The 15044-nt window shown below is 37.0% G+C and overlaps 1 protein-coding gene across 1 annotated transcript in view; it reads right to left on the bottom strand.

Annotated features, from left to right (window-relative positions):
- Positions 1–4518: 4518 nt before the first annotated feature.
- Positions 4519–15044, bottom strand: part of SPATA17 (spermatogenesis associated 17) — a 181913-nt gene continuing 171387 nt past the window's right edge. Inside the window, exon 10 of the mRNA XM_077759492.1 lies at positions 4519–4601. Within this exon, the coding sequence (XP_077615618.1) occupies positions 4521–4601 (81 nt within the window). The 3' untranslated portion in view covers positions 4519–4520. The remainder of the gene's footprint in view (positions 4602–15044) is intronic.

Genomic DNA, 15044 nt, shown 5'->3' with positions numbered 1-15044 from the left:
TGTTTCCTATGAAACTTCACAAATATAATTCCTTGCATAATGCCTCATTACATCAAACAGCTTTAAAATTCCAGCTTAGACACTCATAATGACACGGGCAAGATTATGGATTGAATCACAAGACTTGCCATGTAGTTTTGAAGTGGAAAATGTTCAGACTCTTTCTAATACCAGCTAATGGTCTTCTGAGTTTGTACTGAAGTCAGAATCAATAAACATTCACCTAGCATCTACAAAATACCTCATAGACTGTTAATTGCTATTATAGATTCAAAGGGTTAGAAGGCATACTCTAAAATTTCACAATCTAATCAGTGGGATACTGGCTTTTCATTCAGAAACCACTTACTAAGTGAGTTCAATGTGCTAGGCACAACCTTAGTGGCCAGAATTCCATTTTGTTCTCTTTGCAGAAGAGACCTACAGATGTCTTCTCAACTTGAGGGAGCCTACACGTTTCTGGTCCCATAACCATTGGTCTTTGTCTGTATATCACAAGTTCAATGTCCTGAGGGGGCTCTAACTGGTCTGATGAGTCCCTATTTCCCTCAGGGCAGAGCTGTCACACCACACCACTTCAATCCACTCATACTTCAAACCATTCATCATTCATACTTACATGTTGGCTGCCCTTAACTTGGGTACCCAACACTGGCTTCTTCCATTGTGACTGGAGCAAGGGGGTCAGAATATGGTCACTTCAGTGGAGCCACTTATGGTACTGTTGGTCACCAGGGGCTGTGGTTGTGATAGACATTCTCAGAGGCGAAAGACCCACCATTTACACACTGTGGGTACATAGATCCACACTATAATCATGAGCATTTGGGTCTATAAAGTATTACAGTTCGTTGAATCACTGTAAGAAGTATGGTTTAAGTGTATTTTCTGTAGAATACCNGAGGGAGGGAGGGGGGACAGGGAGGGAGGGAAAGACAGAGAAGGAGAGAGGGAGATTGAGAGAGAGAGAGAGAGAGAGAGAGAGGGAAACACTTCAGAGGTTCAGAGACCTGTGTCAAGGTTACTCAGCAGCCACAGAGGGAGAAATCAGGATTCCAGCAGTGGGGGTCCTTCTATTCCGCACTCACTTCACACCTTAACCTCAGTTTTACACTTTGTCTTCTTTTATTTTCTAAAAGCAAAACAGTACAGAGAATGAAGAAAAGGAACTCAGTAACAAGAGTTCTCAAATTCTCTATTTAAATCTTCCTCACATAGAGTTAGCTAAGTTAAAAGTCTGGGAGGCCACACCGTGATACGATTCATGCCCAGCCCTGATGGAATTATCATATTCTCTGCTCTGGATCTACATAGCTGCAGCCCCTGGTAAACATGCTGATTATATGTGCCACCAGACACGTAGAATGCTCAGCCCACTTGTCTCAGTCAAGGAGAAACAGCAGAATGTCTTCCTACAGGCAAGTGGGTTGTTATATCATCCTTATTCAATGGACCATGGAGCCAAGAAAAAGACACTAAAAATATCTTGATTTTTGTTTCATTTTATTTTTTTGCCAATTCATTATTACGAAATTGGAAAGAGTTATAAATTCACATAGTGTCAAACTGAATGACAAAGTTTAATCATTCTCTTGTTGAATTAAAAAATTAACTCCCAACAGGCACACATATAGCTTATATGCCTGAGTATTCCTTTCTTTTCAGATACCTTCTTTTTCCTTACACAGTTGCTAAAACCTTATTTCTTCTGGAAAAAGACAATAGAATTTCACCCCTTTCCTAACTCAGGTGCTAACCAAACATACTTTTTATTTTAGTTTTTTTTCTCAGCTGTTTGAGTCATTTATATACCAAATTCCTATGAAATGCAGGGGGTGGGGGTGGGGCAGGGGAAGGATATTGGTTTTTCACGCATCATAATTTAATTAAAACTTAACTCATCTGGCCTCAAAATTGAACCATATTTTAGCAGAAATAGAGCCTGGACCAAAGTCCATTACAAAGAAAAATCTGAAAAACTTGAGGAGCACATAATGCAAGAAAACTCACACTGATGCCAGACTAACCAATGATTTCACCTTATTTTGCTAATTTTTCTTTCACTTGAATCCTGAAAGAGACTCTTCTGCCTGGAAAGACAGATGTGGCTAAAAATATGGCAAAGCAGTCTACATCCTCCAAAGGCTATAGTATAATCTGACTTTCAACACAGCTGCCTTTAGGAAACTGTAACCAAAGGTTATAGAAGTAAGTAGTTGTAAAGAGAAATTAAAGAAATTATAAGGAGTCATATTCTTTTCAGAGAGCAGATTTTAAAATATGTGTGTGTTTAAAATCTAATTCACTCTCAGCAATTTCAGTGGCTGAAAATCTTAGTATATTAATCAAAATGGAGAGTGTAGGCTCTGTTTATCCTAAACACAGACATGCTAAGGAAAGAAAGATTAATCTGGTAAAGGCATCACTATTCTAATCGGACTGATGGGAAAATGTAGTAAGGGTATAAGAGGCAATGTAGGGTGAATTATAGTGAAGTGATGAACTACCTTGAAGCTGAAGCAATCAAATAGATAGCTCAAAAAATTACCATGGCATCTTTATTCAACACTTTGGTGTAAGTGTCCCCGTCTTGGCCTTCTTTACAAAGAACAGAAGCACTTTGTTGTATTTGGTGAAATTAAATCTTAATAGGAGAGCCTCAGCTAAGGCTGCTACCCTTCACTTACCAAAATTAAACATTAGACATTAATTTCCTTTCCAAGAAGAGGAGATGACATTTTGATAATATTTTCAATTCACAAAATAGTTCAAAATCCAAGAGAAGCATTAGCAAACATTTTTTTCCTATCACTATTTCTGCCACATATCTGTGCATTGGGCACTCTTCTTAATTAAAAGTAATGTGAAACATTTGTTACTCATCCTTGTCTTCCCTATAAATAATTTAGCAAGTAATTATTTTGTCTTCAGAAAAAAGATAATTGTCTCTAAATTATTATGACTGAGTAGAATAAAGTCAAGATGTTTCTGTAATTGGTAAAGAAGAGCGAGTAGTCCCTGTTGGAGTATTTTAACACTTTGCTTTTGTCTGATTAGATACAAATTTCATAAAATGAGACTACAAAGAGGCATCACCCAAAAAGGAAATCATAATCTCACTATCTAGGGATACTTATCATTACCATTTTGCCTTTTGAGAATGTATACATATACATGTAATATAGAAATAAGTGCAGGCGTGTTTTTATATATACATATACATTATATATGTATATGTATACACACACGCACACACACACACATACACACATTTTTTAATGAAATCAGACTACACAGGTTCTTTTGAATCCAGCCTTCTTTTCTTAAACTGTATTACAAGCTTTTTTTTTTTCCAAAATAATAGGTAAAGATCTATGTTAACATTTTTAATGTCTTCAGAGTGTTGCATTGCATGTCCTATCATTTATTTAACTCAGCATTTACTGAGTATACATGCTGTTTTCAACCTTTCACCATTATAAACAGGTTCTATCTTTGAACTAACATCTGAAGTCATGCACAAATATGGGAAATTTTATTTATACTACTGCATCCTGTGAGTCACACATACTAGATAGATGCTCCAATATGTAATGATACTTTATAAACCTCTGAAACCACAATTCCACTTAGCTTTATATGTGTGCTTTTTTATTAGCTCAGAATATTTCATATTTCCCTTCATCTACACTGAACATCCTGGTTTCTGAGTTGAAGCATCCAAAGTTGTAAGTGGGGAGAGAAGTGACCGTAACATGAAATCTACAGAACACATGTTGCTTGAATCTACTCTGTGCTCTTTCCAATGAACAGTAGTGCTTTCCCATTGCTTGGTGCGGGGGTGGGGGTGGGGGGATTCCTCGGGAATTTCACACCGCATGATTTCTGACTCCTGCATCTTTCCCCTCAACTGTAGTGATCTTTGCTGTCTTCTTGATACCTCCTTTAATTTGGCTGAAAGTTCCACAATACCTATTAGTCTTACTTTGACTATAATCAGTTGCTATTCTAAAACTCCTCAGCAATTAAACAGTTTTCACTGAGAGATTATTTTGTGATCTTGAAGTTTATGTGGGTATCTCTGTTCTTCTTTATACTGTAAACTTTGATAATCGGAGACCCTAGACACCATTTATTTGAAATCCCTTAAAGACAACTCATTTTTCAAATAGCACACATACTGAATATAATATTTTAAACTATGTTAAATTTTGGACACTATCAAAACTTTTTTATTGCATTGTGTAAAACTCTTTATTTGCTGTATTAATGAACTTAAAAAGGTTACTTCAGATTTTTGTCAGTTCTATTTCTTAATGTGTTTTGAGTCTGGAGATTTCAAAAATAATATCCATGATTTTTGAATGTTAAAAACCATTAAATCAAAATGAAAGATAGTTTTATTATAGATAAATATAGCATGGTTTTAAAAATGCTTGAGAGTTAAAGTTGATCTTGTTTGATTTTTTAAATGTTTTTAATATACTTCTTGAAGTTCTTCTTAGCAAAACTGCATACCTTTATACAATTTGTCCAGCTTTTGAATATAATTTTCCATACTTTGAGAAGAGATCAAATGATGGTAGTACAGTTTGGAAATCCTGGGAAGAAAAAGGTCAAAGATTACCACAGAGATCTTATTGACTTTGTATTATTATTATTATTTCATTGTAATTTATATTATATTGCATTTCTAGATACATATTTAACTGCACTTCAAATTTCCCATCATATCCTCAAATAAGACAAAATTAACAGATAATTTTTATCAGTTGAAAGCCAGAGGTACAGAAGTTTCCTAAAACACATAGCTTGTCATAGCCATGGGTGGCATTGTTAAGAACCTCTGTGTGATGCAAAGACCAGACATAGTCACTTGTCTAAAAGAAGCTTACAATCTAAATTTTTTTTACCTTGACCTATAAGCCCCCCCACAGAGTTATACTTTTGGGTCCTTTTCTGACATGACCTCTTTTCTTCTACATTCCCCCTCTTTTACTCCTCTTTGGCAACACTTTTGTTTACCGAACACATTTCCTCTTAGTCTTTATACTTACAGACGCCACCACTGAGACAGCTTTATCTCCACTCTTTTCCATGGCTCATTCCCTCCTTTTTTCACATCTCTGTTCAAAGAGGCCCTCCCAGACTACCTGTATATATAAAAGACCCCTCCTGAAGCTTTATACTGTCTTAACTGGCTCTATTTTCTTAGTTACCACTCCTTGATATTACATATTTATTTATTTTGTGTCCCACATGAGATTATCAGCTTCATAGGAGTTGGTGCTTTGTTTTGTAAATGAATAAGTATTTGTTGACTGAATGAATGACCTGGGAAAGGTGATATGCCCAAATAGTCATAATAGAGGGCAGACTGTGGAAAGTACCGCAGCATTGATTCAAATTAATGCTAAAGGAGTTTAGAGGGGAAAATCATTTTTTGTTTTACTTAGCAACCTGAGAAACAGCATTTGACTGAGGGTAGACATGGATGCCTGCATGCATGTTAAAAAGCCACAAAAAAAGGTAAAGTACTAAGTCAACAGTGAATACTGTAAATAAATGGTCAGACTATTATAAAAATTTATGTTTCTCCTCATAAAGGAGCCTTATCCTTAATGGAGATGATTTGGGATAGTTTTCTTTTCTTTTCCTTTCTTTTTTTTTTTTTTTTTAAGAAAAACTTGGAAAGAAAGACCTCTGCCCTAAGCCCACCTCTTTACAGATCACATACATTACAAACACACAAAACCTACATTAATTGAAGAACATGAAAGTATCTCTGCCCCTGGGGACCTGGCTGTCTCCTCGGGCAGAGCTCTTAACCCTAATTCTCTGCTTTGAGGACTAACACTATCCAGACCCCAAGGAGAAGCCCCACACCTGTTGCTCTGTGTGAGTGAAACAAAGTGACAGAGCCCAAGTGACATGAAGGACAGTTACGCTGTAACAGACATTACTTTAGAATATGAAGAGAATTTAAGCGACAGAAACACTTAGATCAAAAATGAATTAATTTGAATAAAATAGCATACATGCAGCAGAACTTTATATAATCAAGTATTATTTTCCCCATAGTAACCAGTATCCATATTCTTGCTTTCTTTTTAGTCCAAATTATGATTCTAGAGGTACTCAGGATCTAGAGGTACACTGTATTTGCAAGAGTTGCCCTTGACATAGTAGGAACATTTTGCAGTAGTAAATAATTCATATTAGTCTTACATTGCAGTGTGTGGAAGTTAGGCACATGTGCGAAGCATGTAGTGATGTCTGATGTAAGCACACAGAAACCTACAACTGGGAAGAGTTTTCTTTTAAGTTTCTTTTCATTTTTAAAATTTTATTTATTTATTCTATTTTATTTATGTTGAGAGAGAGAAAGTGGAGAAGGAGCAGAGAGAGAGAGAGAGAGAAAGAGAGAATCCCAGGAAGGCTCCATACTGTTGGCACAGAGCCCTACACAGGACTCAATCTCATGAACCATGAGATCACGACCTGAGACAAAATCGACTCGAATCGACTTAAACTAAATCAGCCACCCAGGCATCCCAAGTGTCTTCTTTTTATAAGAACATATAACAATTATTTTTCAAAAAAATAAATGAAAAAGTTAGTTTTATTTAAATTATTTTAGTTTAAACTTTTGATATTTATTAATGATACTCATTTCTCATTTTGACATAATAGATAATTCGGAATATTTAAAATAACTCATTTTTAAAACATGTAAATAAGTTAAAATTTTTTATTTTTACATTTACTTTAATTTACATTTGATAAAAATGTATTCACACTGTATATGGTTTAAACAGATTTCTATTTTCTGGGGAGCCTGAGTGGCTCAGTTGGTTAGGCGTCCAACTCTTGGTTTTGGTTCAGGTCATGATCTCACGGTTTTATGAGTTCAAGCCCCATGTCAGGCTCTGTCCTGACACTGCATAGCCTGCTTAGGGCCCTCTGTCTCCCTCTCTCTCTGCCCCTCTCTCACTTGTGCTCTCAAAATAAATAAGCTTAAGAATAGTATGAAAGAGATTCATATTTTCCTTTAAAATCCAGTTTATATCATTATTAATAATGTAATAATAATTAGATTAAAATATTGATTCTAAAAATATAATTAAATAAAAAGGGAGCCCCTGGGTAGCTCCGTGGGTTAAACATCTGACTTTGGCTCAGGTCATGATCTCACAGTTTATGAGTTTAAGCACCACATCAGGTTCTGTGCTGACAGCTCAGAGCCTGGAGCCTGCTTTGGATTCTGTGTTTCCCTCTCTCTCTGCCCCTCCCCCTCTCACACACTCTTTCTCTCTCAAAAATATATAAACATTTAAAAAATTAAAAGCAAAATAAAAAATAATTAAATAAAAACTAAAAATAGAATCAATGATTGTGCTGAAATAAGTACAAGAAAATAAATTATATGGAACACATAATTATGTATAACTTATATCTTTATTACTCAGCCAAGCATTACACACCCACCAATAGATAACCCAGTGATGGGAACAATGATTAAATCCTTGTTGTCTGATATTTTGCTCACTTTCAGTCTTAATTTTACATGGAACTTTGGCCTGTGCTCTATAAAGTCAGAGGTGGGCACACACTTCCTATGCCTGGAGACCTACTCAACGCACCTCCAGCACCCTCTTCTCCAGACATAGACTGCTCTACCTCCAAAGGCCTCACTCTCCAACCTTTCAAAATCATCTTTGCATCTAAACCACTTTCCTAGTCTGAACACCTGTTAGAAGTAACAGTTTACCAAACTGACTAAAATGGAAATGATGGAGTCTGAGGTTTCTTTCTTTCTTACATCTCAGGTAGTTCTCTGCATTTGATGAAAATATTCTACTGCTGATTAGGCTATTTCATACTAATTCTTTCCCTTATTATGTAGGTAATTTTTTGTTTCCTTCAATTATATCCCTAAGAATGTTCCATTGTTTTATTTTTTTTACCGAGGGGAGTTTTTGTTTGGTTATTTTCTTTATACCCTGACATCCTACACCCCATCTAATCATGGACCTTTGACAATGGTGGTATGGTATAGTGGAACTGGCTCTTGCCTGGCTTTGGGGCCACTGATTCGTTTGTCAAACATGTGTTGGGCCCTACCCCAAGCTCTAGCATCCCCAGAACCAGGTGGGAATCCCCACACTATCATTTACTAGTGTTCGCAGCTTGGATGAGGTCTTCAGTCTACTTGAATTTGTATCCTCCTCTTGACTCTGGTTTCTGAGTCGAATATGTAGAGTTTGGACGTCATCACTCCCATCACATCACAATGGGAAAAACCTGAACAGACTTCAAATCAACTCTTCTTGGATCCATCAGCAAACTAAGATCACGGGGCAAATTTGTGCCTTGCAAATGGGAGGGACAAGCAGATACAGAGGATCACAACTTACTGGGAGCGGAAGTTCAAGAAGAGAAGCACACTGAAGACAATATCACAGGAACACCTTCAATTATAATTGACAAATTGCTGGTGGCTCAGTGTAGACTAGTTGATAGTTAAGATGTCTGAGGAGTCCTGTAATCAAGGGGCTCCTGTGCTGTCCTGAGCTTTACTCCTGGGGGCGTCTACCAGGTTCTCACTGTGAACTCACTCTTGCTTCCAACAGATGGAAAGGGTTAAAGTGGCCATTTGTGAATATTCCCAGAGCTCTCTGTTCTCCTGAGCAAGCCCTATCAGTGAAACTATTTTACCAGCCTGGGGGATCATCAAAGCCTAACCAATCTGAAGGAAGAGAAATACCCAACTAAGGATCACTAAAAGACTGAGGCCAATGCTTTTGATTCTGAGTCTCCCTCTCTCTCTCTGTTCCTCCCCCATTCATTCTCTGTCTCTCAAAAATAAACTTAAAATTTGGGGCGCCTGGGTGGCTTAGTCGGTTAAGCGTCCGACTTTCGCTTAGGTCATGATCTCGTGGTTCGTGGGTTCGAGCCCCGCGTCGGGCTCTGTGCTGACTGCCAGCTCAGAGCCTGGAGCCTGTTTCAGTCTGTGACTCCCTCTCTCTCTGACCCTCCCCTGCTCACGCTGCCTCTCTCTCTCTCTCCTAGAAATAAATAAAACATTAAAAAAAAATTGTTTTTTAAAAAGAAAAAAGAAAAAAAATAAACTTAAAATTTAAAAAAAACATACAAATAACTAACTTAAAAAAAAAGACTGAGGCCAAATCATACAACTATAGAACATTTTCCCTCCCCATAACTTACCACCACATCATTAGGCTCCTGTATAATAGCAGAGGATCACAGCCAAAATAATTCTAAGCCTGAGACCCTATTTAAAGGGTCTCTAGGCACACTCGAAGAAAACAAGGAAGAAAGACAAAGGACACTAAAGATAATTTTAACTTTGATACTATAGTTATAGCACAGTAAATAGCTGAATTCTTTGGCAGGAAACATAAAATATCACACTATAGGCCTATGAACTTTAGTTCTTTTTACTTGATATACCATGTCTAGTGTCCAACAAAAAATTTACAACTAATGCTAAAACCACAACTAATGCTAAAAGGCAAACAATAACAAAAATACCCCAAAAAACCCAAATCTAAAGAGGCAAGCCAAACATCAGAAACAGACTTTGATGGATTCATCAGTAAACTGAACACAGCTGAGGAAAGAAGCAGTGAGCTTGAAGATAGGTCAGTAGAATCTTCCAAAATTGAAACTCAAAAAGAAAAGAGAATGAAAAAGTGGAATAGAATATGCAAGATATGGAACAGGTTCACAAGAACTAATCACATTAAGTTTAACATATGCGCACTGGGACTATCAGGAGAAGACATAGAAAAAGGAACAGAAAAGAGTATTTCAAGTGATAACAGTTAAAAACTTTCCTAAATTAATGACATAGAGGAAATCAGATTCAGAAAGCTGAGAGAACATCAAAAATTTACACCTAAGCATGTCATATTCAAACTGCAGAAAAGCAAACACGAAGAGAAAAATCCCGAAAGAAGCCAAATGAGAAAAACCCACCTTACATATAGAGGAGCAAGTTTAAGGATTACATTGAAATTATTCTCAGAAACCATGCAAACAGAAGAGAGTAGAGTAAAAAGGCATTGCAAGAAAATAACCAACAACCTGCAATTCTATATCCGGAAAAATTAGCCTTCAAGGTAAATGGGAAACAACAACTTGCAGAGGGACACATATTTTAGTAACAAATGAAGAACTCGGTCACAGGCACAGATGCTTTGCAAGAAATGCAATTTCTTTTCTAAAGAAAGAAAACTTTGAAGTTTTCAGAAAGAAGGAAAATGATAATAGGTTACAAATGAGGAGCATTAGAGATGAGATAAATGAAGGTTAAATGAAACCTTTTATTTTCATTCTTCTTAATTACCTTCCAGGCACCATCTTGTTCAAAAATAATAACAAAAATATAGTCAGTGATTATAGCTTATGGATGAATTAAATGAATGACCCCAATGTTGTAAGGGAAGGAGGGGAGGGATTGGAAATAATCTGCTATAAGGTAGCCAAACTATGTATGAAGCAGTATAGTGTTATTCGAAAGTGGACTTTGATTAGTCATAAATGTATATTCCAAACTCTAGAGCAAACACTAAAATTTTTTTGAAAGAAGTATAATTGAAAAGCTAAGAGGAGAGAGAAAATGGAATCATATAAAATGCTGAATGAAACTAAAGCCTGAAAGAATGGAAAGCAAAAACAGAAACAAAAAATCAACAATGTAACTGATGAGAACAATGTAATTGATGGAAAACAGTTACAAATGTAGTAGATATTAATCTGACTATATTAACAATAATTTTATGTGAATAGTCTAAATATATCAATGAAAGGCAAAGAATGTGGACAAAAACCAACATCCAATTACCTGCTGGCTCCATGAAGCCCATTTTATTTTATTTATTTATTGATTGATTGATTGATTTAATATTTTTATTAGAGACAGTGAGAGCACACACAAGCAAGGCAGAGGGGCAGAGGGAGAGAAAAAGAATCTTAAGCAGACTCTATGCTCAGTGCAGAGCCTAAGGCAGGGCTTGATCTCACGACGCTGGAATCATGACCTGAGTCAAAATCAAGAGTCGGACACTCAACCATTTGGGCCACCCAGGTGTCCCTAAACCCATTTTAAATTTAAAAAATGACACAAACAGACTAACAGTAAAGGTATGGAAAAGATATACCATGCTAACATTAATCAAAAGAAATCTAGAGTAATGATATTAATTTCAGACAAAATAGACTTGAGAGTAAGGAAATTATCTGGGATAAAGACAGGTGTTTCGTGATAAAGGAGTCAATTCTCAAAGAAGACATAACAATCCTTAATATGTATGTACCTAGCAATAGAGCATCAAAATACATGAAGCAAAATGGATAAAACTGCAAGGAGAAATAGTCACTGTAGCAATCACCCCTTTCTAAGTAACTGACGGATACAGCACGCAGAAAATCAGTAGGTCTACAATCGAAAAGAGTAGCTATCAATCATCTCTGTCAAACTGACATTTACAGACTACGACATTTAACAACAGCCAACATACGTTTTTAAAAAACATGTTTATTAATTTTTTTTCCTGAAAGAAAGCGAGAGAGAGACAGAGCATTAGCAGGGGAAGGGGCAGAGAGAGGGAGACACAGAATCTGAAGCAGGCTCCAAGGCCTGAGCTCCGAGGTCCAAGCTGTCAACATAGAGCCCAACGTGGGGCTTGAACTCACCAAACCGGGAAGTCATGACCTGAGCCCAAGTAAGACGTGTAACTGACTGAGCCACCCAGGCACTCCCAGCCAACATATTTTTAAGCTCACGTGATACATTCACCAAGATGGACCATTCAAAGCCATAAAATATATCTCAACAAATTTAAAAGATAAATGTCAGGCAAAGTATACTCCAGTATCACAATGGAATTAAACTGGAAATCAATAACTAAAAGATAGCTGAAATTTTTCCAAATATTTGGGGGTTGAACAAAATACTTCTAAATTCATGTGGGTCAAAGAAGAAGCATCAAGAGAAATTTTTAAAAATTTCAAATTAAGTGAAAATTAGAGTACAACTTACCCCAATTTGTAGGATGCAGCAAAAAGAATGCCTAGAGGGAAATTTATAGCATTGAATGCATAAAGCAGAAATGAAGAAAGATCTAAAACCATTATTTAAGCTTCCATCAATAAAATGGATAAACACCTAGCCAGGCTAAGGAAAAAAAAAGAGAGAGAGAGAGAAGACACAGATTACTAATATCAGAAAGATCATTGCAACTATTCCCACAGACATCAAAATGATGATAAAGGAATATTATGAACAACTCTATGATCACAAATTTAATGACTTAGGTGAAATGGACCAATTTCTTAAAAGATATAATTTACTACAAATCACACACGGAGAAATAGACTATCTGAATAGGCTTATATTTATTTTTTAATAATTTTTTTAAAGTTTATTTATTTTTGAGAGAGACAGAGTGCAAGTAGGGGAGGGGCAGAGAGAGAGGGAGATAGAATCTGAGGCAGGCTCCAGGCTCTGAGCTGTTAGCACAAAGCCTGACACAGGGCTTGAATCCACAAGTTGTGAGATCATGACCTGAGCAAAGTCAGACACCCAACCGACTGAGCCACCCAGGCGCCCCAAGACCTATATCTATTTTTAAAATTGAAACAATAATTGATAATTTTCCAAAACAGGCCCAGATGATTCAACTGGTGAATTCCACTCAGCAAGGAATATATGATATCAATTCTCTTCAAATTATTCCAGAAAATAATAGCACAGGAAGCACTTCCTAACTCATTATGCTTCATCAACTATATAATGGAGACATCGATGGTATTGGGCTGTTGTAAGATTAACCAGGATAAAACATCTGGTACTTAGCACTAGTATTTTCTTCTCCTTTTCCTTCAATGGCAAAAGTCTATTCATATTCTTCCCATCATGTTATTTTAAAAATCAAATAAACAAATTCCACTGACACCTAGGAGAGACTAATTATGGGCCAGTAATGCAGCAAACTGGAGCTCAAAAAATTTCTATCATATCCACCATCAGTAAAAATATTTTGAGCAAGCACTCTTTAATATACACCAAGTTATTTGTTATAAATTCTACATGTATAATACTGTGATAGTAAAATGTAATGTTAAACAGGTATATAAACGAGATGAAACTAAATATAAGTAGAAATTCTAACATTTTCTTCCTTTGTTCCTGTGGATCTTCTTGCCTACTTAATTTTGGACTCCTCTAATATGATGAATGAAGCATTACCTGATCCTGTGTTACAATCTCACCTCCACCTTCCACTAACCTTGAGCCTCTACAGGGCGTTAACCGAAACCAGGGGGAGAGTCAGACAGTGGGCACAATTCACAATTGTGCAGATAAACAAGCATTGATGCTTCAGGTACCTACCCTCTATAACCCCTAAAAGAATTTTTTTTTTTTTTTGCAAATTCATTCTCATTCTTATTTTTAAATTTAAACCTCCAGATTCTTTCTCAGTCCTGGTCATCCAATAACTGCTACCTTGGGTATAGGAAGAGATGAATGTGCCATTAAGGCAGCTTTGGTTTTGGTCAATACCTGGTTTGCTTCTCGTTTGTTTAATATTTGCCTCTGATACAAAAAAACAGGCCACCGAGCCACGGGGAGCCCTTTATGAGTTCAAGAAAACCACCTGCACAACACTCAGGCAGTGTCACTTTTTAAATTGAGGGTGGGGGGCTGCTTTTCTGAAAAATAACCTCATCAAGAAAAACACTGGGGATAGTAATTCTAAATCCTGCCGCAGCCTTTGCTTGCCAAAGCAGACAGCTTTTGCTATTAGGATGCCCAGCCAAACACAAATAATCCACTGCTAAAATGAGCTCCTTGGGACAATTTAGGAGTCTTTGGAAGTGAACGGCTCTTTGAGCTGGAATGCAGCCCAGGTCCATTTTCAAACCCAAGTCAAAATGACAAAGAGCAAATTTCCGGGGCCACTCACCCCCTAAGTGTAAGATTACTTTAGGATGGCAGCTGGGCTGTTTATCTAGTTATTTAGGGCTTTTCACCAGGTACTCACAACTGAGTCCTTTAACAACCAAGCTTGAATGCTGGTAAGCAGGACAGTGCTGATACACCACAGCGAACAAAACCTCTGAGATCGGACGGAAATCAAAGGCTATGCACATACTCCTCAGCTTAACATATTTTAAAAATATTCAGCTCTAGGGGTGCCTGTGTGGCTCAGTCAGTTAAGTGTCCAACTTTGGCTCAGGTCATGATCTCATTGTTTGTGAGTTTGAGCCCCGCATCAGGTTCCGTGCTGACAGCTCGGAGCCTGGGGCCTGCTTCGGATTCTGTGTCTCCCTCTCTCTCTCTGCCCCTTCCCCACTCACACTCTGTCTCTCTCTGTCTCTTTCTCAAAAATAGTAAACATTTAAAAAAATAAAATATTCAGCTCTAAAGCATTGTAAAGATTTTTTTCTTAGATCTTAAAAAAGAGAGAGACGGTGGCAAGAACTTTTAGCAGAATACGAAATACTATTTTAACTAAAACTACTTCCTGAATGAGACCACAGCTACATCTACCTGGCACTTGGGACCTTCCATAATCGTCAAACAAAAGTTCACAGACAGGTTGAAAAGGTATCCTGACATTATTCCTGCACAGACTTTGCTCTCATTACATGTGGAAGATTCTGTGACGGCATGAGCATTTCTAGAGATTTGACAAAATATGGTTACAAGCTGTAGAAGTTCTTGTCTTCTCTGTTGATTCTGCATTTTCAGGAAAGCATCCTAACGGGTTCTCTATTATTTGTGTTCTTCTGAATCCCAATGCTTTTAACATACACTCTTTCAAATAAACCATTTGTGTATGCTCTCAAGGAACCCATTTTTAGCTGACAATGAGTTCAGGATGCACCGTCAGTCTGAACGTGAAAAGGACATCAGGTTCGTTTGTATATTACATTATGCTTCGAGTGTCATTGAAGCACTAGCTAGCTTCTAGCTGATGGTAATCAAAACCCTGAGGCTTCACAGGCCAGTA

This window comes from Crocuta crocuta, unplaced genomic scaffold (genome assembly GCF_008692635.1).
Source record: "Crocuta crocuta isolate KB4526 unplaced genomic scaffold, BGI_CrCroc_1.0 scaffold556, whole genome shotgun sequence".
In the NCBI taxonomy this organism is placed as follows: Eukaryota; Metazoa; Chordata; class Mammalia; order Carnivora; family Hyaenidae; genus Crocuta; species Crocuta crocuta.
This window is presented reverse-complemented; position numbering and strand designations above follow the sequence as displayed.